The 27535-nt window shown below is 35.3% G+C and overlaps 2 protein-coding genes across 2 annotated transcripts in view; both read left to right on the forward strand.

Annotated features, from left to right (window-relative positions):
• Nucleotides 1-27535, forward strand: part of CDH18 (cadherin 18) — a 1104389-nt gene that overhangs the window by 153494 nt on the left and 923360 nt on the right. The window lies entirely within an intron of this gene.
• LOC134757554 (nuclear pore complex protein Nup50-like) overlaps nt 24043-27535 on the forward strand; it is a 96449-nt gene continuing 92956 nt past the window's right edge. Inside the window, 2 exon segments of the mRNA XM_063700456.1 lie at nt 24043-24119; nt 25174-25301. Of these exon segments, the coding sequence (XP_063556526.1) occupies nt 24043-24119; nt 25174-25301 (205 nt within the window).

Below are 27535 nucleotides of genomic sequence, written 5' to 3' on the forward strand. Positions count from 1 at the left end.
ATGCTCCAATTTCGTGTGTATGTGTACATGGTATATGGATATGCCCAGCAGTAAGGAAGGAAAAGAAATTGATGAGACAGCAGAGTGATGACGTGGCAAGCTATGCTTAGGGTTGAAAATCCCATTATCAGAATCTGTTGTCTTTCCTAAAAGGCGTTGAGCTTTTCTGTTAAAGGCTCATTCAACCTCCTGCCTAGTGGGCGCACGCCTACTTGCTGGATTGCCAGAGCTGAATTGGAGAAGAAGACCAAAGGTTCCAGTGCGCAGTGCACAGACGTCCATTTATTCTCTCCGTTTTTCATTTGGAATATCACCACTTGCTTTATCTGTGCTTAGTGTTTCCACCAAATCATTTTCTCTCCTTCAACTCCTCTGGAGAAAAAATCTTTCTCTCCAGAGAGGGGAGGAGGGAAGAGTAGGGATACTGGTGAAGATTTGAGGGTCTAACTGTGCCATATAGTAACTTTGAAATCATCTCCTTCTTTTAATCTGGCATAAACCAACCTTCCCGACCAACCTTCTGACTTCTGCTATAAATCGAACTTGATTATGAGCTTTATAAATGCTCCGTGGTGTGAATTGGTAGATATGGTTAATATTTCTCTCTATAAGCACTTAAAGTTACCTTTTGTCCATTCTGGGAAGTTGCTTTTTAGTTTTTCACCTACTTTCAGAAATTATATATTGTGAATAAGGTTATGAATGCCACATATTATCATTAAACTTTAGCATAAGTTTTGATTTTTGAATTTGTGTTGGGGAGAGTGCAAAGAATAAGAAACAATATTTTTATTCTTATGTAAAAACTGGCTTCAGTTAAATTTTCAAATTGGTTGCAAAACTAAAATTTATATGTAATATAAAAATCCATTCACAGAAAACACATTTATCTTACATTATTAATTTAATATAATAATGTGTCACATAAGTAGGTATAGAACTACACCTGGCTATAAAGATTAATATTATTAAGTCATCCATAAACTGAGCCATTTAAAATCATGTTTTAAAACATTTTGAAAGTGTACTTTATTTAAAATAAGTATCTTATCACATATAATACAAAATATGATCACATATATTTTTAATTCCTTAGAAATTAAGGGATCTGTGAGCCTTAAATATTTAGACATGATAACCCATGTTCCTTTCTCTCCCTGATTATGTTACAAAAAAGTTAAAAGGCTATTTTTTCATCAAATTTGACTATAACTAAAATGTGTAGATACATTTGGAAAAACAAAATTTTTTTGTCCCACAAAGTAGTTAATTCTGTTTCTTCCTAGAATTTTCATACCATACACATTTGAAGTTAGAATATGAATTACAGGAAAACTATTAGTCTGATGTGTCATTACTATAAAAATGCTTCCCTAATTAACTTGTCCACGAAAAAGAGCCAGATAATATTTGGTTATAGAAATGGATGAAACAAGTTTTTAAATAATGAGTATAGGTATAAAGCCAAAGTCCTCAAATAATATTAGTACAATGTGTACTAATGTCTGTGTTTGGTGAATTTTTACATGTATGTGTGTATACATGTATTTATATATATATATGATTGATGGATATATATATATATATAATTTATGTATTTATACTGTTTTGTTGTATTCAGCCTATTTCATTATTTTACTTTGTTCCAGTACTTGAACTTTAATTTGATTTAATGAAACACATTCACATTTTACTTTTTTAATAAAGATACTTACCTGTGAAATCCTTCATGCTAACCCATGATTCTGCAGTTTTTAAGTTTTAGTGCCACAAATCATTTTTAATCCATTTGAAATATTTAATTTAAAAAGGAACTGATCATTCTTAATATAAAAGTTTCAAAATAGAACTTTATCTTATATCTAGGAATGTTCTGTATTTCATATTCATTTCAGCACTTACTCGTAAAAGCGCCAAGTCTGGTAGGAATGATCTTACTGTTGTTGACACTCTTGATTGACACCCAACAGTTACATCTCGTTCCCTTTTCTCAGGCTTCCCTCCATCTGAAAGAGCATAAAAAAAAAACCAAGTGATTGTTTTCTCAGTCGTCATAAAGGTTAAAAGTGGATACGTGTTCCTCTGCTAGCCAAGGAGGAACCTGTTGGGGGTTTCTGGGAAAGCTATTCCTTCTCTGATAGCGGAAGTGGAAGAGCTTTTAAGCTGCTCCTCATCCCTGCTCCCTGCTCCTGAATATGCTGATGGTGCACAAAGCTACAGAGGGGATCCTGTGTCAGTCAGATGACAACAAGTGAATCAAATGCCTGAGTTCTTGGTGACAGCATTAAACAAGGCAAACTTCAGGTTTTGTGATAAATAGGGAAAAAATCAAAAAGGATTTAAAGATCATACTGTTACTTGCTGGCAAGCTCACCTTAAAAGAAGGAGCAATCAAGCCTTATTAAAGCAGGAAAAGACAAACAGGAAGTTTTAGGAAAGTATTTAATTTTAGGATAAAGATCTAATGTTAAAAATTTCAGTTTTCGTGAAAAAGCAGTAACTATGCAAAATCAATGACTATGTAGTGAAAGAAGTTTTTTTGCTGACTTACTACTTTCAGGCAAAATGCCATAAAAGTTATTATAGTTCTGAGTTAATATATACTGCATTAGAAAGAGGCAATAAAATAGTTTAAGGTTTTTACAGGGAATGAAAAGATTCAGTAGTTTCTTGTAGACTCTTTAAATGACATATACAAAGAGATTTAAAGTAATTTTGGTTTTAGTTTATGGTTAGGACTAGGGCAAAATACAAAAGACCTTATTTATGTCTTTTGAAACTTTATTACTGCCAGGCAAGTAATATATGTTTATTGGGGAACTGTTGTAACTTAGAGTCATTTTATTTCACAAGTATTTATCGGTAAATGCTTTATTTTTCACAATAAAATGGTCCTGAGGGAATAAGCAAAAGCTTAAGTCGTCTTCTTTTTATAACGTTAAAATCTATTAAATATATAAAAGAACATAACGTTGGAATACATCGATTTTTCCACTTGTTGGTATATTGCTTTGTTTTTATTTCATTATTGGCATTCTATAAAGAATAAGTCCTTAACTCTTATCATTTCTAGTGGATGGATTTAACCTTTACAAAGAGCAAGTGCCCAAAGTGTGTAAAAAAGGTTCTGAGATACTGTGAACCACGTTTCGTGCAGAGAGCATCAGCGAGTTTGGTGTATTAACAAGGCTGTTTTAAAAACATCTTCAAAGTAGCCACATGACATTCACTGATTGTATTGCGTCTTACCACTGTTCTGGTGTTAATTCAACAAAATGCAGCCATTGGCAGCAGAGTCTCCAGGCTCATATAATCTGCTGTGGTGGTTAATGTTCAGCATTACTCTAAGAGTACTAAAAATTCACAAGAACCAAATGAATGGAAAAAATATAGTTCCTGTTGGATAAATCAAAAATATATTAGTAGAAAAGTTATTATTGAATAAGACTGTTTTTCAGAAAGAAAGGAAATCTGTCGTTTTTTCTGAACAATTAATATATAAGTAAAGGAAAATAAAATATAAATCATGAAAGTGGATAGACCTTGTCTACCCATTTATATTTACAAGATATATATGTATATATTCTAGTTAGCTTGAAGTGCCAAAAGAGTCCCAGGGACGGGCGCGGCAGCTCACGCGTAATCCCAGAACTTCAGAAGGCCGAGGCGGGAGGATCATGAGGTCAGGAGATCGAGACCATCCTGACTAACACGGTGAAACCCCGTCTCTACCAAAAATACAAAAAATTAGCTGGGCATGGTGGCGGGCGCCTGTAGTCCCAGCTACTGAAGGGGAGCTGAGGCAGGAGAATAGCGTGAACCCGGGAGGCAGAGCTTGCACTTAGCCGAGATCTTGCCACTGCACTCCAGCCTGGGCAACAGAGCGAGACTCCATCTCAAAAAAACAAAACAAAACAAAACAAACAAACAAAAAAAACAGAGTCCCATACCCTGGGTGGTTGGCTTATAAACAACGGAAATTTATTTCTCACAGTTCTGGAGGCTGGAAGTCTGAGATCAGAGAACCCGTGGAGCCAGCATGGTTGGGTTCTGGTGAAGGGCGTGTATTAGTCCGTGTTCACGCTGCTAATAAATACATACTCAAAACTCGGTAGAAAAAGAGGTTTAATTGGACTTACAGAAGCCTGGGGAGCCTTAGAATCATAGCAGCAGACAAAAGTCACTTCTCACCTGGCCGAGGCAAGAGAAAGAAATTGAGAAGCAAAAGCGGAAGCCCCTGATAAACTCATCAGATCTCGTGAGACTTACTATCAAGAGAATAGCATGGGAAAGTCCCCTTGATTCAATTACCTCCCCATGGGTCCCACCCACAACATGTGAGAATTCTAGGAGATACAATTTCAAGTTGAAATTTGGATGGGGACACGGCCAAACCATATCCCTCATCTAGTTTGCGCAGTACCAACCTCTTGCTCTGTCCTCGCATAGTGAAAATATGGAGAGAGAATGTTTCGGGTCTCTTGTATAAAAGCATTAATCCCATTCATGAGGGCTCAACCCTCAGGATCAATTCATCTCCCAAAGGCCCCACCTCCTAACTCTATCACATTAGGACGTGAGGATTTCAACGTATGATTTTGGGGTGACACAAACATTCAGCCCGTTGCATATACACACATCTATATTCATATGCATATTTACAAATACCCCTTTTTATACGCACACAGTTAAACTTAAGTTGTCTTATAATTAATCATTATTAATTGTACAAAAAAATTATTGAAATCTTCATTTGTTTTAAATATATCCATTGGGTTTTTAAGGGCTAAACAAAAAGAATAAAATTGAAAAACCTACTATATGTTTGACTTAGAATTCCTACATAAAAATGAAGACTTCATTACAGGGTATTTAGTAGCAAATGTCACTCTAGGAAGGTATGCAGGGTTACAGTGTGTGTACATGCGCATGTGTTTAACCGACTCTCCCCTGGAGGAGTTGTATGGAAAGAGGCAATGTAAACCAGGGGTGAAGTTAAAAAAACACTAGTCTTGGCCGGGCGTGGTGGCTCATGCCTTTGGGAGGCCGAGGTGGGCGGATCACCTGAAGTCAGGAGTTGGAGACCAGCTTATCCAACATGAGGAAACCCCGTCTCTACTGAAAATACAAAAAAAAAAAAAAAAAAAAAAAAAAAAATTAGCCAGGAGTGGTGGCGGACACCTGTAATCCCAGCTACTCGGGAGGCTGAGGCAGGAGAATTCCTGGAACCCCAGCGGCGGAGGTTGCGGTGAGCCAAGATTGCGCCACTGCACTCCAGCCCTGGCCGACAACAGCAAGACTCTGTCTCAACAAAAAATAAAAATAAAAAACAAAAACTAAAAGGCACTAGTGTCTTTATCTGTGGAAAATGTTCAGCTTCCCCGTTCCTCATTTCTGTAGTGTGAATCTAAAACTATAATCCTCCTCATAGGATTGTGTAAACTATATTAATTTTCATACGTGAAAAGTGCTTAGGTTAGAAGGGAGCCTGGTATGTCCTCGGAACTACAGAAAAGTCTAATTACTATGATGTTATAACTATTTGGGAGAATGGAAACTTTTGTACCTGTCTCTAATTTAGAGATTCCTAGTGTATCCTTTGATAAGTGTATGAGTAGGATCAGCATACTCCATTCTTTCTCATCTGCAGGAATATATGATTGATGATACAGTGCACCATATTTTATGTGATTTTGGAAGAGTAAAGGAAGCAGTGCTTAGCTGTCATCTCTAACTGTCTTCAATTTTTTCAGCCAGAGTTTTCTCATAGGACCGAATAAATGACATGTCGTAGAGTTTGTTTTGTAAAGGAATCCCTTCCTCTGATTACTACATACACTTGAACACCAAAATGGGGTTTCATCATATTTATTTACTTCCCCAATACCTTCTAATGCTAGTTTTATAATTCTGGAAACGGACCGTTGGAAATCATAGAATTGTGCTAAAAGCATAAATATATATTAGTTCTAAGAGTCATATGCTTTTTCTATCTTTGCTGAAATAAACTTATTTTATTCTGAAGATTTCCTATTAGTAATAAGCAAAAAGGAATTGATGAAGAATTCCAGGGAAATAAATATCTAGGAAACAATATTACCGTTGTTGCCAAGAAAAATTGTGTCTATACAGTCCTGTTATATTTATAATACATACTTTCGGGCAACAGAACAGCTACGTTATTAAATATACATCATGGCTTACAAACTATCAGCAAATTATATAGCATGAAAGAAAAAATATCTAACAAAAATGATTCATTAATACATATTTCTATTTTCAGGCTAGCCGCTTAACTATAAATTTAGACCTTGCGTATTGGAAATCAAATGGTTGTTATCCATACACTTATGAGGAAACTCATTTAATGTGTGAGCTGGAAGCTGATATATAAAGTTGAATATTATTTTTCTCTACTATAGTGCTTTTTCCTAGGAATAACTTTTTACTATATACTATAATGGGCACATTATTGAAAAATCTTATTCAATCTATTTTTTACCCTCCTTCCCTAAGCTAAATAATCTGGCTCTTTTTACTGATCCTGGAATTATTTTTTCATGTCTCAGGGCATATCTCCAAATTATCTTTTAAGTTTTCTCATGCTGTAAAGAACCTTATCATACTACTTCATATCAAGAATTAAGTGAGTGTAGACTTTTTCATTACTAGTCTTTTATTCAAGACTCTATGTTCCATGAGATCTACTATTATCTATGCATTTTGTGGTCCATATTTCCACTGAGTCAGCCTTTTGTGCATAATTTAATAACTAAAAATATTACCAAAGTCTGTGACTATTTCATGTATTTCTTTTTTATTTATACCACTTAAATGAAATGCTAATCTCTCTTTCATTCTCAGACTGATTTCCGTAAGTGGTATCACCTTTCTGAATATAGAAACCTATTAATTCTATATGCTTTCCCTTAAACTTACTTTTTTCTGTAAGCATATTCTTATTATGATGCATTTTCATTTGATTTCTGAAAACTTAGAATTATAGGCTTCTCTAAAATAAAATATAATTACTTAATTCTTCATAATCTGACAAAGTCATTTCTCTATTAATAGAACAGACTGATCTGTTTTTCTGCAAATTTAATTACAAACTCAAATTTATGTACTTGTAAATTTACTTTCTATGATGACCTTGTAATTTAAATACAAGTTATTAACTACAATAAGATCAAGTTCATTTTTCCTTTCCACAAATATTGACATAATATGCAGAATTTAATCATTTTTATTGTAGAAAGAACACTTAACACTTAACATGAGAGCTACTCTCTGAACAATTTCTAAGTATACCATATAGAATTAACTATAGGCACAATGTTGTACAGCCATTTTCTAGAACGTACTTATCTTGCATAACGGAAACATCATACTCATTGAATAGTAACTCCTATTTTTTCCTTGCCCCAGTTTCTGGCAACCACCATTCTGTTTTGTTCTTATGAGTTTGGCTATTTTTAATATAACATATAAATGGAATAGTGTAGCATTTGTCCTTCTGTGACTGGCTTATTTCAATAAGCATAATGTTCTCATGATTCTTCCACATTGTTGCAGTTTGTAAGATTTTCATCTTTTTATTTTTTTATATATTTATTTATTTATTTTTTTTAAGATGGAGTCTTGCTCTGTCACCCAGGCTGGAGTGAGTGCAGTGGCGCGATCTCGGCCACTACAACTTCCGCCTCCCAGGTTCACGCCATTCTCCTGCCTCAGCCTCCCGAGTAGCTGGGACTACAGGTGCACGCAACCATGCCTGGCTAACTTTTTGTATTTTTAGTAGAGGTGGAGTTTCACCATGTTAGCCAGGATGGTCTCGATCTCCTGACCTCGTGATCCTCCCACCTCGGCTTCCCAAAGTTCTGGGATTACAGGCATAAGCCACCGCAACCAGTCAGATTTTCATCTTTTTTAAGGCTGAATGATATTCCACTGTATGTATGTACTACATTTTCTTTTTTCATTCATCTGGTTTTAATTTTATTTTTTATTTTTTATTTTTCTGGAGTGCAGTGGTGTGATCTCTGCTGTCTGCAACCTCCGCCTCCCAAGTTCCAGCAATTCACCTGCCTCAGCCTCCCGAGTAGCTGGGCTTCCAGGCACACACCACCATGCATGGCTAATTTTTTTGTATTTTAGTAGAGACGGGGTTTCACCATATTGCCCAGGCTGGCCTCAAACTCCTGAGCTCAGGGAATCCACCCACCTCAGCCTCCCAAAGTGCTAGGATTACAGGCGTGAGCCACCCCTCCTGGCCTCATTCATCTGTTTATGGCCATTTAGGTTGTTACCACATCTCGGCTGCTATGCATACTGCTGCAATTAATATGTTAGTATCTTTTGGATATACCAATCTCAATTTTTTTTGGTAAATACTCAGAAGTGTGATTCTAGGTTATATAGTAATTACATTTTTAATTTTTTGAGAAACCTCTATGCTGTTTTCCATTGTGGCTACACCATTTTGCATTATCACCAAGAGTGCACAAGGGTTCCAATTTCTCTAGACCCTCAGCAACATTTGTTTTTGCTGTGGTTGCTATTGTTGTTGTTGTTTTGATGATAGCCATTCTCACAGGTCTGAAACGATATCTCATTATTGTTTTGATTTGTATTTCACTCATGATTTTCACATACCTGTTGGCCATTTGTATGTCTTAAAAAAATTCATATATTTTGCTCATTTTTCAATCAAGTAGTTAGGTACTTGGCATTTATTTATGTATTTTTTACATTTGGATTTACTAGAGTAGGTTGGTTACATGGATATATTGTGTAATGCTGGGGTTTGGGCTACTATTGAATCCATCACCCAAAGAGTCAAAGAGTGAACATAATAATAGCAAGTTTTTCAACCCTTTTCCTTCCTCCTCAATTTTGGGAAGCCCAGTGTCTACTGTTTCCCTGTTTATGTTCCTGTATAGCCATTGTTTAGGTCCCGCTTTTAAGTGAGAGCATGCAGTATTTGATTTTCAGTTTCTGTGTTAATTCACTTAAGATAAAGACCCCCAACTGCATTCATATTGTTGTAAAGGACATGATACCATTATTTTTTATGAGCACCTGGGGTGATTCCAAGACTTACTATTGTGAATAGTGCTACGATAAACATAAAAGTGCAGTTGTCTTTTTGGTAGAATGTTTTATTTTCCCAGTAATCAGATTGCTGAGTCAAATGGTAATTCTATTTTCAGTTCATTAAGAAATTTCCAAACTGCTTTCCACAGGAGCTGAACTAATTTCCATCTCCACTAACAGTACATAAGTGTTCCCTTTTCTCAAAATCCTTGCCAACATATGTTGTTTTTTGAAATTTTAATGATAGCCAATTTGGATCCCTTCCTTACACCTTATACAAAAATTAATTCAAGATGGATTCAACACTTAAATGTTAGACCTAAAACCATAAAAACCCGAGAAGAAAACCTAGGCAATACCATTCAGGATATAGGCATGGGCAAGGACTTCATGACTAAAACACCGAAAGCGATGGCAACAAAAGCCAAAATAGACAAATGGGATCTAATTAAACTAAAGAGCTTCTGCACAGCAAAAGAAACTACTATCAGAGTGAACAGGCAACCTACAGAATGGGAGAAAATTTTTGCAATCTACCCATCTGACAAAGGGCTAATATCCAGAACCTACAAAGAACTTAAAACAAATTTACAAGAAAAAATCAAACAATCCCAACAAAAAGTGGGCAAAGGATATCAACAGACACTTTTCAAAAGAAGACATTTATGCAGCCAACAGACACATGAAAAAATGCTCATCATCACTGGTCGTCAGAGAAATGCAAATCAAAACCACAATGAGATAATATCCCACACCAGTTGGAATGGCTGTCATTAAAAAGTCAGGAAACAACAGGTGCTGGAGAGGATGTGGAGAAACAGGAATGCTTTTACACTGTTGGTGGGAGTGTAAACTAGTTCAACCATTGTGGAAGACAGTGTGGTAATTCCTCAAGGATCTACAGCTAGAAATACCATTTGACCCAGCCATCCCATTACTGGGTATATACCCAAAGGATTACAAATCATGCTACTATAAAGACACATGAACACGTATGTTTACTGTGGCACTATTCACAATAGTAAAGACTTGGAACCAATCCAAATGTCCATCAATGATAGACTGGATTAAGAAAATGTGGCACATATACACCACGGAATACTATGCAGCCATAAAAAAGGATGAGTTCACATCCTTTGTAGGGACATGGATGAAGCTGGAAACCATCATTCTGAGCAAACTATTGCAAGGACAGAAAACCAAACACTGCATGTTCTCACTCAAAGGTGGGAATTGAACAATGAGAACACTTGGACACAGGACGGGAACGTCACACACCCGGGGCCTGTCGTGGGGTGCGGGGATGGGGGAGGGATAGCATTAGGAGAAATACCTAATGTAAATGACAAGTTAATGGGTGCAGCAAACCAACATGCACATGTATACATATGTGACAAACCTGCATGTTGTGCACATGTACCCTAGAACTTAAAGTATAATTAAAAAAAAAGAATAATAGCCAATTTGACTGATGTGAGATGGTATCTCATTGTGGCTTTAATTTGAATTTCTCTGATGGTTAGTGATGTTGAGCATTTTTTAATAAGTTTGTTGGTGTGTACGTCTTCTTTTGAGACGTGTTCATGTCCTTTGCCCAGTTTTTAATACAATTTTTTTTTGTTGTTTTGTTTTAGTTCCTTCTAGATTCTAGGCATGGGTTCTTTGTTGGATGCATAGTTTTCAAATATTTCTTCCATTCTGTAGGTTGCCAGTTTGCACTGTTTCTCTTGTTATGCAGAAGCTCTTTACTTTAATTAAGTCCTGTTTGTCAAATTTTTTGTTGTTGCATTTGCCTTTGAGGTTTTAGTTACAAATTATTTGCCTATGCCAATGTCCAGAAGAGTCTTTCCTAGGTTTTATTCTAGAGTTTTTATAGTTTGAGGACTTTATTCCATCCTGAGTTAATTTTGGTTTATGTTAGGAGATACGTGCCCAGTTTATTTCACTGCTTATGGCTATCCAGTTTCCCCAGTATCATTTATTGAACACTATGTCCTTTTCCTATTGTTTATTTTTGTAGATTTTGTCAAAGATCCGTTGGTTGTAGGTGTGTGGCTCTGTTTATTTTCCATTGATCTATGTGACTATTGTTGTACTGGTCCCATGCTGTTTTGGTTACTATGACATTGTAGTATAGTTATAAGTCTGTAATGTGATGCCTCCAGCTTTGCTATTTTTGCTTAGGACCGCTTTGTCTATTGAGGCTGTTTTTTGGTACCATATTAATTTTAGGATTGCTTTTTCTAATTCTATGAAAAGTGATGTTGATAATTTGATAGAAATTGCAATGAATCTGTAGATTGCTTTCAGCAGTATGACTATTTTAATGATATTGATCCTTTCATTCCATGAGCAAGGGATGTTTTTCCATTTGCTTATGTCTTCTATGATTTTTTTCAGCAGTGTTTTGTAGTTCTCCTTGTAGCAATTTTTCACTTCCTTGGTTAGATGTATTCCTAGGTTTTTTTTTGTGGTCAGGGGGCTATTGTAAATGAGATTGCATTTACTATTCAGTTATAGGAATTCCTTATATGTTTTGGATGGAAATTAACTCCTTATCAGGTACACAGTTTGTGAACATTTTCAACAATTCTTTGCCTGTTTTTTTTTTCACTTTGTTGATAATTTATTTTCCTGTGCAGAAGCTTCTTTGTGTCATGTAGTCCCATTTATCCATCATTTTGCTGTTCATACCTTTGTTATGCAGGAAATCCATGGAATCATTGCCAACAGCAAAGTCATGAAGCTTTTCCTCTATGCTTTCTGTTAAGAGTTTTACATTTTGAGTTCTTACATTTAAGTCTTTAATCCATTTTTGTTGATTTTTGTGTGTACTACAGTTAGTTAAGGGACTTTTTTTGTGTATATAATATTCTGTTTTCTTAACACAATTAGTTGAAGAGACTCTTTTCCCTATTGGGTATTGTAGGCACTTTTGTCCAACAACAGCTGACCGTGTGTGGGAATTTGTTTCTGAGCTATCATGTTTTATTGGTCTATATGTTGGTTTTTATGCCAGTAGCATACTGTTTTACTTACTGTATCATTGCAATATTATTTTGAGCCCAAGATGTGTGATATCTCTAGCTTTGTGGGTTTTTTGTTCTTAAGATTTGCTGTTTTGAGTACTTTGTGTTTCCATATGAATTTGAGAATTGTTTCTATATTTTATAAAAAATTAATTGGGACTTTCATAAAGATTTTATTAAATCTGTAGATTGATTTAAACAGTGCAGACATTTTAACAATGTTAAGTATTACAATCCAGAAATATGGGATATCGTCTCACTTGTTTGTGTCATCTTTAATTTCTTTCATCAATGTTCTGTAGTTTTTAGTTTTCAGGATAAGATTTTTCCCTCTTTAGTTAACTTTATTCTTAAGTATTTTATTCCTTTAATACTATTGTGAATGATATTTTCTAATTTCCTTTTCACATAGTTTGCTGTTAGTGTATGGAAACCAAAAAAGAAAAGAGCTTTTTTATTTTAAATGGAGACTTTAACGTTTCTACATATAAAATCATGGCATTTGCCTACAAAGAAAATTTTATATCTTTTTTTCTAATTTGGATGCCTGTTATTTCTTTTTTATGTTCAATGGATCTTGCTGGGATTCACAGGATTATGTTAAATAAATGTGCCAAGAATGGACATCCTTCTCATGTTCCTGATGTTGGAAGAATAGCTTCCAAGTTTTCACCCTTGAATGTGTTACTCTTGGCCTTTTTGCTGCTCTTTATAATATAGCAGAGGATATGGCCATTATTATATTGAGGTACTTTTCTTCTATTATTAGTTTTTTGAGAGTTTTTATCATGAAAGTGTGCTCATTATTGTCAAATGCTTATTTGCATCTATGAGGTAATCATGAGATTTTAATTTTTTATTTCGTTAATGTAGTCTATTAGATTAGTTTTTGTTTTATAAATCATCTTTACATCCCAGAGATAAGTCATATTTAATCATGGTATGGAGACTTTTTAATGTGCTATTGTTTCAGTTTGCTAGCACTTTGTTGAAGACTTTTGTATGTGTATTAATTCTAGTATATTGGTCTGTAGTTTTCCTTTTTGTGGTGTTTTTGTCTGGCTTTGGTATCAGATTAATGCTGGCCTCATATAATTAGCTTATGAGTGTTTACTCCTGTTCAATTCTTTTGCAGAGTTTAGGAAGGATTTGCATTAATTCTTCTCCAAATATTTTATAGAATTCACCAGTGATGCCATCTGCTATAGATTTTTCTTTTTTGAGAGTTTTTTGAATAATGACTTAATCTTCTTATTATAAATCCGTTTAGATTTTCTATTTCTTCATAATTCAGTCTAGCTAGGTTGTATATTTCCAGTAATTTATATGTTTCTTCTAGTTTACCTGGTTTCTTAGCATACAAGTGTTCATGATAATTTGTATAATCCTTTCTTTTTCTGTGACATCATTCATAATGCCTCCTGTTTAATTTCTGTTTTTATTTCTCTTTTCTTTTTTATTCTTAGTTAGTCTAGCTAAGGATATGTCAACTTTTTTTTCAAAATATTAACTCAGTTTTGATGTTGAGTTTCTTCTGTTTTACATTCTCTATTGGCTTTATTTCTGCTCTAATCTTTATTATGTTCTTCTGCTAACTTTGGGCTTTGTTCTTTTTCTTGTTTGTTGAGATGTAAAGTTAGGTTGTTTATTTAAGATCTTTATTTTATTAAGTAGGTATTTATCAATATAAACTTTCCTCTTAGTACTGCTTTTACAACATCTCATAAGGTTTGGTATGTCGTGATTTTTAAAAAATTGTTATCAAAGCAATTGCATATTTGTATTATCATCTCTTTTTTGACCTACTGGTTGTTCAAATGTGTATTGTTTAATTTACACATATTTTTGAACTTTTCTATTTTCATCTGGTATCAAACTAGTTTTATCCCACTGTGGTTGTCAAAATATTAGCTTGATATCAATCTTATTAAATGTGTTAAGACATGTTTTGTGGCCTAATATGTGCTGTATCTTGAAGAATGTTTCGTGTACACTTCAGAAGAATTTATGTTCTTTTGCTTTGGGGTAAAATGCTCTGTATATGCCTGTTAGGTTCATTCGCTCTATAGTGTTGCTTACATCATTTGTTTCCTTAAGTGTGGTATTGTAGTCACCTACAATTATTGTCTTCCCTTCAATTTTGTGAAATTTTTAATATACTTATATGTTTTAATGTTAGAGGCATACATATCTATAATTGTTATAACTTCCTAGTCAATTTATTCTTTTATCATTACATAATGTCCTTCTTTGTCTCTTGCAGTTTGCAGTTGTTTTTAACGTAAAGTCTAGTTTTTTTCTGAGATAAGTATTCCTAGCTTTCTTTGTTTTAATTACTATTTGTGTAAAATATTTTTTCCATTTCATTATTTATTTAAATCTAGAATCTCTTGTAGAAAACATATTGTTGGATCATATTGTTATTTATTGGTCTGTTCCATATGTTTTATTGGTGTGTCTTTCACATTTACATTTAAAGTAGTTATTGATAGGGAAGAATTTACTATGCCCATCTCATGAATTAATTTCTGTTCTTCTTAGTTCTTATGCACCTTTTTCCCTCTTATACTGTCTTGCTTTGTATTTTTATTTTATATTTAGTATTAATATGCTTTCATTTCTTTCTCTTTTTTGTATAATTTATATTTGCATTTTCTTCATGGTTGGCATAAGATTTACTTAAATATCTCACACTAATAACAGTCTATTTGCACTAATAAGAACTTAACTTCAATGGCATACAAATTCTATATTTTACTTCTTCCCCTCAAAACTTTGTTAATGATGTCACACTTTATCTCTTTTTATTTTACCTCTTATATAGGATTGAAAGGATTTACCCCCAAGATTAAAAATATGCATTATTCTGTATTTGTCTATATTTTTACCTCTACCAATGAGTTTTATACTTGGTAGGCTATCATGCTGCTCTTTGGCATACTTTTGCTTCAATGTGAGCATTGTTTTCAATTTAGCATTTCCTGTAGGGTAAGTCTAGTGGTGATGAGCTCCCTCACCTTTTTTTATTTACCAGGGAAAATCTTTATCCCTCTTCATTTTTGAAGAACAATTTTGCTGGTTATGGGATTCTTGGCTGGCAGTTTTTTTCTTTCAGTAATTTATCCCAGGCCCTTTTGGCCTAAAAAGTTTCTACTGAGAGGTAACCTGATATTGTTATGGAGATTCCCTTGTATGTTTTGAGTCTCTTTTTTCTTGTTGCTTTCAAATATATCTTTTTATCTTTGACTATTGATACTTTAATTGATGTGCCACAGTATGGATTTCCTTGGTTTTATCTTATTGAGGCAGAGAGAGTCTTTTAGGATTTTGAATTAGATGTTCATTTCTTCATTGGGATTAGGGAAATTTTCACCTATTATCAATTTGAATAAGTTTTCTGTCCTTTCCTCTCTTTTTCTTCTGGAACTCTAATGTGTCTATTTGTCTTCTTGATGATGTCCGATAAGTGCCTTATGTTTTCTTCAAGTTTTAAAAAAAAAAAAAACTTATTTTTTTTTCTTTTCTGACTGTGATATTTAAAGCAACCCACATTTAAGCCAGTGTTACATTCTTCTGTTTAATCTAGTCTGCTATTGAATCCTTCTATTGAATGTTTTAGTGAGGTTACTTTCTTCTTTCACTAAAATTTCTGTTTGGTCCTTTTTATTATGGGCCTAGTTCATTTTTCCTGTGAGATTCTGTTGAGCACTTCTACAAGTTTTTTTTTTTTTTCCTCATTGGTATATATGCATTAGAAAAATCTATCACCTCTACCAGTCTTCATGGATTGACTTCAATTAGGAGAAGATCATCACCAACCAACCCAGCCAGAGATTCTGGGGGTTCTCTAAAACCTTTGTGCTACCCTAAACCACTGTCTTTTTTCTTAGTGGCCCCTAGGTGTCTAGAGTATGCCAAGTCTCTTTAGTTCTCTGTGATAGATGAGGCAGAAGCCAATCATTCTGACATCATTCTGAGAAGTTGAAACATTGGTTGTGTGGTCCAAATCTTTCCCTCCCCTGGGAAAAAATGAAAGCTAGATTTTTCACCTACTTGCTCTGCAGTTAGCCAGATAGCTGTGGCAAGTGTCTGTGCCAGTTTAGACTACTATATTGTTCTTTTAAATACCTGGGGGTCTAGTGTATATTGGATCTCATCATTGCTTCAAGACAGGCAAGACTGAAGCAAATTCCTTGAATAGCCCCTGGATAAGTTGGAATATTTGACCCATGGTCTAGCTCTTTTCCTAGGAAGAGGTTGGCAGCTAGAAGTTTCCTCCTTATTATATAATGCTGCACCACGGATAGGATTATACTGAGATGTTGCTTCCAATTTTCCTACCAGTTTTAATGTGGCTAACGAAGGGTGCCAAAGCCTTTTGACTAGTTTATGTATTTCTAACAAAAGGAACTTATACTTGCATTATTGTTGAATTGGTGTGTCTATGGGAAGAAGAGCTTGGGGTTCCCTATTCTACTATCTTGCTTCTGCACCAAAGAATCCTCTAAAATTTAATCATTCTTAAGATAAATCAGCACATGTCTACATAACATTAATAGTGCTCCCTTTTAAATGTTATTCAATTCTTGATAGTTTCTTTTTTTAATAGCCATTTATTATTGTTTTTCATTTTCTACATGACTTTTTTCTCTTTTTTATTATACTTTAAGTTTTAGGGTACATGTGCACAACGTGCAGGTTCGTTACATATGTATACATATGCCATGTTGGTGTGCTGCACCCATTAACTCGTCATTTACATTAGGTATATTTCCTAATGCTGTCCCTCCCCCCTCCCCCACAACAGGCCCCAGTGTGTGATGTTCACTTTCCTGGGTCCATGTGTTCTCATTGTTCAATTCCCACCTATGAGTGAGAACATGCAGTGTTTGGTTTTTTGTCTTTGCGATAGTTTGCTGGGAATGATGGTTTCCAGCTTCATCCATGTCTCTACAAAGGACATGAACTCATCCTTTTTTATGGCTGCACAGTATTCCGTGGTGTATATGTGCCACATTTTCTTAATCCAGTCTATCATTGTTGGACATTTGGGTTGGTTCCATGTCTCTGCTATTGTCAATAGTGCTGCAATAAATATATGTGTGCATGTGTCTTTATAGCAGCATGATTTATAGTCCTTTGGGTATATACCCAGTAATGGGATGGCTGGGTCAAATGGTATTTCTAGTTCTAGATCCCTGAGGAATCGCCACACTGACTTCCACAATGGTTGAACTAGTTTACACTCCCACCAACAGTGTAAAAGTGTTCCTATTTCTCCACATCCTCTCCAGCACCTGTTGTTTCCTGACTTTTTAATGATCGCCATTCTAACTGGTGTGAGATGGTATATCATTATGGTTTTGATTTGCATTTCTCAGATGACCAGTGATGATGAGCATTTTTTCATGTGTCTTTTGGCTGCATAAATGTCTTCTTTTGAGAAGTGTCTATTCATATCCTTCACCCACTTTTTGATGGGGTTTTTTTTTCTTGTAAATTTGTTTAAGTTCTTTGTAGATTCTGGATATTAGCCCTTTGTCAGATGAGTAGATTGCAAAAATTTTCTCCCATTCTGTAGGTTGCCTGTTCACTCTGATAGTAGTTTCTTTCGCTGTGCAGAAGCTCTTTAGTTTACTTAGATCCCATTTGTCAATTTTGGCTTTTGTTGCCATTGCTTTTGGTGTTTTAGACATGAAGTCCTTGCCCATCCCTATGTCCTGAATGGTATTGCCTAGGTTTTCTTCTCGGGTTTTTATGGTTTTAGGTCTAACATTTAAGTCTTTAGTCCATCTTGAATTAATTTTTGTATAAGGTGTAAGGAAGGGATCCAGTTTCAGCTTTCTACATATGGCTAGCCAGTTTTCCCAGCACCATTTATTAAATAGGTAATCCTTTCCCCATTTCTTGTTTTTGTCAGGTTTGTCAAAGATCAGATACTTGTAGATGTGTGGCATTATTTCTGAGGGCTCTGTTCTTTTCCATTGGTCTATCTCTCTTTTGGTACCAGTACCATGCTGTTTTGGTTACTGTAGCCTTGTAGTATAGTTTGAAGTGGGGTAGCGTGATGCCTCCAGCTCTGTTCTTTTGGCTTAGGATTGACTTGGCAATGCGGGCTCTTTTTTGGTTCCATATGAACTTTAAACTAATTTCTTCCCAATTCTGTGAAGAAAGTTATTGGTAGCTTGATGGGGATGAACTTAATAAATTAACATAATTTATTTATAAATCTGTTCATCTATTTGGAAATATCAAGTAAAATAGTAGCAGTCTTGAGTGTAATGATTACAATATATACTTCAGTGTGCAGCAGGACTTCTGTAGGTTCGTGCCAGTGGGTGCAGTCATACCTGTACTATTTATTGTGCTTTTACTTTATTGTGCTTCACATATATTGCTCTTTTACAAATGTAAGGTTTATAGCAACCCTGCATGGAGTAGGTCAACTCACGTCATTTTTTCAATAGCATGTGCTCACTTCATATCTCCATATCACGTTTGGCAATTCTCCCAGTATTTCAAACTTTGCCACTATTATTGTGCATGTTGTGGTGATCTGTGATCACTGGTCTTTCATGTTACTATTGTAATTGTTTTGGGGTGCCCTTATAAAATGATGAACTCTATCAATAAATCCTGTGTGTGTTATGGGTGCTCTAAGAACCAGCCATTCTGCTATCTCTCTCCCTCTCACAGGCCGCCTTATGCCCTGAGACACAGTAATATTAAAATTAGGCTAAAAAAAATTGTGTAATGGCCTTTAAGTGTTCAAGTGAAAGGAAGAATTCCATACCTATCTTTAAATTGCAAGCTGGAAATGATTAAGCTTGGTGAAAAAGGCATGCCAAAAGACAAGACAGACCCAAAGCTAGGCCTTTTGCATCAAAGAGTAAGCCAGGTTGTGGATGCAAAGCAAAAGTTCTTGAAGGAAAATAAAAAGTGCTCCTGCAGTGAACACACCAATGATAAGAAAGCAAAATGGCTGTATTTCTCATATGAAGAAAGTTTTACTGGTCTGCTTAGAAGATCAAACAAGACACAACATTTGCTTAAGCCAAAGCCCATTCCAGAGCAAGGATTTAAATGCTCTTCAACTCTATGAAGACTGAGAGGGGTGAGAAAGCAGCAGAAGAAACGTTGGAAGCTAGCGGAGGTTGGTTCACTAGGTTTGAGGAAAGAAGCCGTCTCCATAATGGAGATATGCAAAGTGAAGCAGCAAGTGCTGATGTAGAAGCTGCAACAAGTTATCCAGAAGATTCAGCTAAGATCTTTGATGAAAATGGTTACACAAAACAACAGATTATCAATGTAGGGAAACCGTCTTATATTGGAAGAAGCTTCCATCGTGCCATCTAAAACTTTCATGTAGAGAGAAGTAAATGCCTGGTTTTTAAAGCTTTGAAGAACGGGCCGACGCTAACTTTAGGAGCTAATGCAGCTGGTGGCTTTAAGATGAAGCCAATGGTCATTTGCCGTTCTGAAAATTCCAAGGCCAGTTTAGAATTTTGCTAAATCTGCTCTGCCTGTGTTCTATAAATGGAACAACAAAGCCTGGATGACAGAAACATTTTTTACAGCATGGTTTAATAAATATTTTGAGCCCATTGTTGAGAACTACTGCACAGAAAACAAAAAGATTTCTTTCAAAATATTACTTCTCAGTGACAATACACCTGATAAACCCCCAAAACCCTGACTGAAATGTACAAGTAGATTAATGTTGTTTTCATGTCTATTGACACAACATCTATTCTTCAGCCCATGGATCAGAGTAATTTCAACTTTCAATTTTTTATTATTCAAAAAATACATCTTGCTTTTCAACCCTCAGATACTGTGCTCACGATCTGGGTGACAGGATCATTTGTACACCAAACTCCAGTGACACACACTTTACATAAGTAACAAACCTGCACATGCACACTCTGAACCTACACTAACAGTTGGAGAAAAAAAAATTAAGGCTATAGCTACCATAGATAGTGATTCCTCTGATGGAGCTGGACAATGTAAATTGAAAGCCTTCTAGAAATAATTTACCATTCTTGATGCCTTTAAGAAAGAACATTAGTAAAACAAATAGGTGAGGAGTTGTTTCTTATGGGTAAACAAAGAAAGTGGATTATGGATATAGAATCTACTTTTGGTGAACACGTTGTGAATGTTTTTTGTTTTTTGCTTTTGAGACAAAGTCTTTCTCTGTCACCCAGGCTAGAGTGCAGTGGCACCATCTCTGTTCACTGTAACCCCCGCCTCTTGGGTTCAAACAATTCGCACGCCTCAGCCTCTCAAGTAGCTGGGATTACAAGTGTGTGCCACCACACCTCGCTGGTTTTTTTTTTTTTTTGTATTTTTAGTAGACATGGCATGTTGGCCAGGCTGGTCTCAATCTCCTGGCCTCAAGTGATCCACCTGCTTTGGTCTGTGAACATTCTTTTTATTTATTTATTGTTTTTTTCAAGATGAAGCCTTGCTCTGTTACCCAGCCTGGGGTGCAGTGGTGCAATCTCAGCTCACTGCAACCTCCGCCTCATGGGTTCAGGCAATTCTCCTGCCTCAGCCTCCTGAGTAGCGGGTATTCCAGGGGCCTGACACCACGCCTGGGTAATTTTTGTATTTTTAGTAGAGATGGGTTTTTACCATGTTGGCCAAGCTGGTCTCAAATTCCTGACTTCATGATCCACCTGCCTCAGCCTCCCAAAGTGTCTGTGAACAATCTAAAAATGACAACTACAGGATTAGGATATTTCATAAATGTAGTTGATAAAACAGAGGCACAGTTTGAGTTAATTGATTCCACTTTTGAAATTAGTTCTACTGTGGGTAAAATGCTATCAAATAGCATCGCATGCTACAGAGAAATTTTTTTTTTTTTTTTTTTTTTTTTTTTGAGACGGAGTCTGGCTCTGCCGCCCAGGCTGGAGTGCAGTGGTGCGATCTCGGCTCACTGCAAGCTCCGCCTCCCGGGTTCACGCCATTCTCCTGCCTCAGCCTCCCCAGTAGCTGGGACTACAGACGCCCACCACCAAGCCCAGCTAATTTTTTATATTTTTAGTAGAGATGGGGTTTCACTGTGTTAGCTAGGATGGTCTCGATCTCCTGACCTCCTGATCCTCCCGCCTCGGCCTCCCAAAGTGCTGGGATTACAGGCGTGAGCCACCGCGCCCGGCCCAGAGAAATATTTTATGTAAAAGAGAGTCAAGGCAGCAAACATCATTGTCGTCTTATTTTAAGAAACTGCACAGCCACCCCCAAACTTCAACAAGCAGCACCCTGATAAGTCAGCAGCTATCAACATCAAGGCAAGGCCCTTTGCAGCGAAAAGATTGTTACTTGCTGAAGGTTCATATAATCATAATTTTCAGCAATATTTTAAGTTAAGATATCCACGTTTTTAGACAATATTACTGTACACTGAAGAGACTATAATTTAAAGATAGCTTTTTAATGCACTGAGAAACCAAGAAAAAATATGTGATCCAATTTATTTCTATCTTCACTTTACTGTGGTAATCTGAAACCGAATCTGTGATATCTCTAAGATGTGCTTGTGTACATTTTTTTCCTGTACAAACAAAAAATGATTCTTATTCTCTCACTAAATGTACCTTCTAGACACATATTTCACAAGCATTGGTACAGGGCCTATGATGTCAGGCCTTTTTCCAAAGTCAGGCATGATGCAGTGAATCTAGATTTTATATTCTATCCAGTAGAGTAAGCAGGCAATGACCAAATACACAGAGTCCATCTCAGATTGAGAGACATTCTGGAAGTAAGAATGTGGTATGCTAGAATAATTTGTTTAAAAACATCAGACTACCAAATCCTTTCTGAGTAGACTACATGTAGAGAGCTGAACGTTGAAAAAGAGCCTGCACAAAAGAGATGAGGGAAAAAAATCTTCTAGGCATATGAAAAGAAAGTGCAAATTTTGTGAATTAAGGCTTGGTACATTCTAGGAACAGAAAGCTTGTGAGAATAGAGTGAGTTGATAAAAAGAGCCATGCTAGATGAAGATGGGAAAGTAAGCAGAGCCAGATAAGAAGGCTTAGAAGATCAAAGGAAGTTTTGGGCATTTCACTTTTAGTACAATGAAATGACACAAATGAATTTCAAGCAAGGGATTAATATGACATAATTTATAATTTTAAATAACACTCTGGTCAATATGAACAAATTAATGTTGTAGTTAATTACTGGAAACATCAAAACCAGTTATGGAAATGGAATACTCCAATTGATGAATGATGATAATTTGGTCTAGTTTCTTAGCAGTGAAGAAAGAAGAAAGTAATATGGAGATTTTGCTAGTGGATTCATCAGAACATGCTGAAGGATTGTGTGGGGAAATACGAAAAGAAAACAAGACATTTTCTATTTTATAATTTGATCAACTAAGTATATAATTTTGTGGTTTCTTTATGTGAGAAAGAAGGAAAGAGGAATGTGGTTTTGAAGGTGAGGAAATACAGTTTTATCACTTGGTATATAAACATTCAGAAACCATGTTCAGAAGAAAGACACAGAGACCTATTTAACAATTTATGCTACCGTATGTAGAAAGCATAGGATTTGATGTAAGGTAAAAGTTTGAAACTCAACATTTGTATACTTTTTAACCATTTTCTCAAATTCTATAAACTTTACATTCCTTGACTGTAATTAATACACATATCTTATAAATCTATAGAGTTACATGAGAAATACATGTAATACATACATGATATGCACCTAATTAATGATAGTTTCATTATTTTGACTACTTAAGTGTAAGTATAAATATATTCGAAATTAGGAATTCCACAAAATATTTAGCTTACAAATCTGGTCTTTTTATCAACATCGGGAATATTATTTCAAGACAGTTGTTATAATTGACATTGTGCTAAATAAACACTGTGCAATTCAAAAACGCTGGAAAAATGTTGAAGACACTTCTTAATATAATTTATCCCATTTCTTTTTCTCAGAATTTTACCATAGCATTTCTTCAGGAAACATAAATAATTCAAGAAGTACATAACTCAAAAGTCAGTATGAGTAAAGAATAAGTAAGGTGTGGTGTCTGAATGGGCACTATGAATGAAAAGAGGGAAAAAAATTCTGAATTTCAGTGCAAGGGATAAAATTTTAAGTTTCAGTATAAGGGATTTGTTTGGTTGGTTTTTATTTATTTATTAGGTTTATTTGTTTGCTTATTTACTTATTACTTACTTATTTTACTTATTTTATTTATTTGATTACTTGGCTTTTGATGAAAACATAGGTTTGTAGGGAAGTGCAGGGTCTGGAGTGCAGTGGCACCATCTCTGTTCACTGCAACCTCCGCCTCTTGGGTTCAAACAATTATTGTGCCCAGCCTCCTGAGCAGCTGGGATTACAGGCGTGTGCCACCACACCTCGCTGGTTTTTTTTTTTTTTTTGTATTTTTAGTAGACATGGCATGTTGGCCAGGCTGGTCTCAATCTCCTGGCCTCAAGTGATCCACTTGCTTTGGTCTGTGAACATTCTTTTTATGTATGTATTTATTTATTTATTTTGAGATGAAGCCTTGCTCTGTTGCCCAGCCTGCAGTGGCACAATCTCGGTTCACTGCAACCTCCGCCTCCTGGCTTCAAGCAATTCTCCCACCTCAGCCTTCTGAGTAGTGGGTATTACAGGTGCCTGACACCACGCCTGGGTAATTTTTGTATTTTTAGTACAGATGAGTTTTTACCATGTTGGCCAAGCTGGTCTCAAATTCCTGACCTCATGATCCACCCGCCTCAGCCTCCCAAAGGGTCTGTGAACATTCTTAAAATGACAACTACAGGATTAGGATATTTCATAAATGTAGTTGATAAAGCAGAGTCAGAGCTGTCTGTATTGATCTATACAAACATGTAGATGAGTCGATATTATTATATTATCAAACATGGTGACCACCAATACCCTGTTTTGTCCAGATACCACACAGCAGGTTTTCTATGATAAATACATTGTAGGCCACAGGTAGGAGGATTTAATAATTAAAATATGAAGTTAAACATTTCTGATGATATATAAAGTATGAGTGTGCACTATCTTATAGCACGGAGGGTGTTTCAGAGCAGGGTTTCTGGATTACCCCTGTTTGAGCTCCTGCTCTTCAGCATACTGGTGAGGTAATTTTGCTTGTTACTTGGTATTTCTGGAGGCAGATTTCCATGTCTCAAAGAAGATAATAATTTCACTCTCATGAGCTATTTGAAAGGATTCAAAGATACTGAGTGAGCCTATAATTAAAAATGTGTGTAAGGGCTTATTTATTCACAGCTACTATTGTTACTACAGTATATCTTAACAGTATAAACAAACCTAATATTTATTGAATGTCTGAATGCTAGGATATTATTTATACTCTTAATATCTCTAACATCAATTAACTCCATTTTATAAAAGATGAAATTCAGATTCAGAAAGATGGAGTGGCTTTTCAGTGACTGTATTAAGTAATATCGAATTCAAGTTTTTCTCACATCACATAATAATGCTTTTTTCAGTGTAACTTCATCTCCTAAAAGTAGTGTGTCTGCATGTATTCATTCACATTTATATTAATTCTACCTCAGGCTGAAGTAATCAATTTTCATTACTTCCTCTAGGAATTCATTCTTATTCATCTTATATTGTTGTTTCCAACTTCTCTCTCCCTCACATTCCTTTTTGTTATGTGGACATAAATTAATTTCATATTTTATCATCACTGTTGTCTCCTTTGATAATAATTTATATTGAATTTAGAAAAAACAATGATAGAAGAGTAAACCAGAAGCACTTTACCATTCACTCATTTCATTTTTGATATTCTGTTCCCTGATCTTTGCATTAGTTCTTACTTCAAGCACACAATTCAAATCAGATGGATGTGTTGTTTGGGTGAAACCGAGATGCCATGATCAGATTTTCCATGGTTCATTTCATTGCTTTTTTTCTTTTTAATTTTACTTTAAGTTTTGGGATACATGTGCTGAACGCGCAGGTTTGTTACATGGGTATACATGTGCCATGGTGGTTTTCTACGTAGGTACACGTGTGCCGTGGCGGTTTTTCACATGGGTACGCGTGTGCCGTGGCGGTTTTTCACATGGGTACGCGTGTGCCGTGGCGGTTTTTCACATAGGTACGCGTGTGCCGTGGCGGTTTTTCACATAGGTACGCGTGTGCCGTGGCGGTTTTTCACATAGGTACGCGTGTGCCGTGGCGGTTTTTCACATAGGTATGCGTGTGCCGTGGTGGTTTGCCATCATCTAGGTTTTAAGCCCCGCATTAGGACGTTTCGTTGCTTTTGATGCCAGCTTCCATGCTTTTCTCTTCGAGAATCCACTCATCTTTTTATACAAAGTGAAGCCCTTGGTTATGTTCTCTGCTCCTTAATACAGAACAGTATTAAAATTTTGCTCTCTTGTTCAATGAATGTGACCATTTTGTAGGTTGAATCACTGAATAATATATCAATAAAATTTAAACTAATTTAGTGATAATGAAACTAGTCACTTCAAAAATGGCAAGTATTCATCTCTATACATTTTAAGAAAAAAATGAAAGGCTATGCTGTTACAAGCTTATCATTCAGGTTCACAGTGACTATAACATTTTGAGAGTAACATTTTAGAAAACATAACAATTTAAAATACCACACACTTAATAAACTGAGGGAAATATTGTATATTTAGGAGTGTATTTTATTTAAAATGATGAATTATTCATGAAATAGACTCAGATTTGTCTGGTCTCTTACTTGGTTTAGAACCGTAAGGTATGGTGTGGTAGCCTGTAAGCACATGAGTCAATTGAACAGCTAAAATGTAGCTAGTGCAACTGAGGAAGTGAAGTTTTAACTTTATTCAATTTAAATTAATTTAAATTTTAATTCATGAACTTTAAAGTAATGTAATTTTCTGTTAAACACAACTGTACTTTTTTTGCTAAGATTACATTTCACTTTGTTGAAAATGTGTTCAAATTGAAATGTGCTATCAATGTAAAATGTGCACAGATTTTTAAGACTTACTATGAAAAAGAGAATGTGAGCTATCACATTAATAGTTTTTTATGTTGGTTACATGTTGAAATAATATCATTTAGGATATAATTAAAATAAAATATCGTAGCACAATTAATTTCACCCACTTTACTCTCACAGCATGCCTACTAGAAAATATAACGTTACAGATGTGGCTTTGTATTATCTTTCTGTCTGACAGCGGTAGTCTAAAAAGTACATGATCATTGACATGAAGAGACTACTGGTAAACAATCTTCTAAGTTGCTTCATTTAAACTCTCCAGGACTAGACGTTTATAGGAATTAAATTAATTTCTGAAAATTATCTTTTGGACAGTTCCTAGGCTAGTAATTTTGTTAAAAAATTAATACTCTATAGTCAAAAAAAGCCTGGCCGGGCACGGTATCTCATGCCTGTAATCCTGGCACTTTGGGAGGCAAAGGGGAGTGGATCACTTGAGGCCAGGAGTTCTAGGCCAGCCCGGCCAACGTAGCAAAACCCCGTCTCTACTAAAAATACAAAAAATTAGCCGGGCATGGTGGTGTGCACCTGTAATCCCAGCTACTCGGGAGGCTGAGGCAGGAGAATTGCTTGAACCCAGGAGGCGGATGTTGCCGTGAGCCAAGATCGTACCACTGCACTCCACCTTGAGCAACAGAGCAAGACTCCATTTGAAAACAAACAAACAAAACAAACAAACACCACAAAAAACAAAAACAAAAAACGTGTATGGACTAATAAATGTTCTTCTAGTTATGTGAGTTGAGTCTTTTTCTTTTCTATTTTTAAGGCTGAAAAATAATCTAAACTTGCTGAGTTGGGGCTAAGAACATATTTGTTATTGACTGGTGCCCAGCTATAGAAGCATAGGCAACCTCACACACATAGATATTGGATAACTTTTTAATTCCGATAGTACATGCAGCATTTTAATAAGGGCAAATAATTTTATTTGGAAACTTACTAGCAGGTTAGAAACAAATAAATCTAAGTGTTTCAAAACATATTTTAATTCAAATTAATCATAAATCTATAATGTGATATCATAGTAAATGGAAAGCAAGAAAAATTACACTCAAGTTTGAAATTGTGAATGATGGTTTTACATTCAGTTTTGATTTTAATAGAAAATTTAGTGCATCTAAATGATGTTTAACAAATGCATAAAATAAATCAATTCATTAGATTTTATCCAATCTAATGTTTGTGAATAAAATTATTTGCCCGATTCATTGATTTTGCTGCAAATTTAAATTCGATTATATTAATTAATTACATCTATAGATTAATATCTTTACATTAATCAGCATTTATTATGATTTATTTTTGTAAGTAGTAGCTTCATTATGCTTAATGATAAGCAGTTATCATTAAGACCTTT

This window comes from Gorilla gorilla, chromosome 19 (genome assembly GCF_029281585.2).
Source record: "Gorilla gorilla gorilla isolate KB3781 chromosome 19, NHGRI_mGorGor1-v2.1_pri, whole genome shotgun sequence".
NCBI classification, from domain to species: domain Eukaryota; kingdom Metazoa; phylum Chordata; class Mammalia; order Primates; family Hominidae; genus Gorilla; species Gorilla gorilla.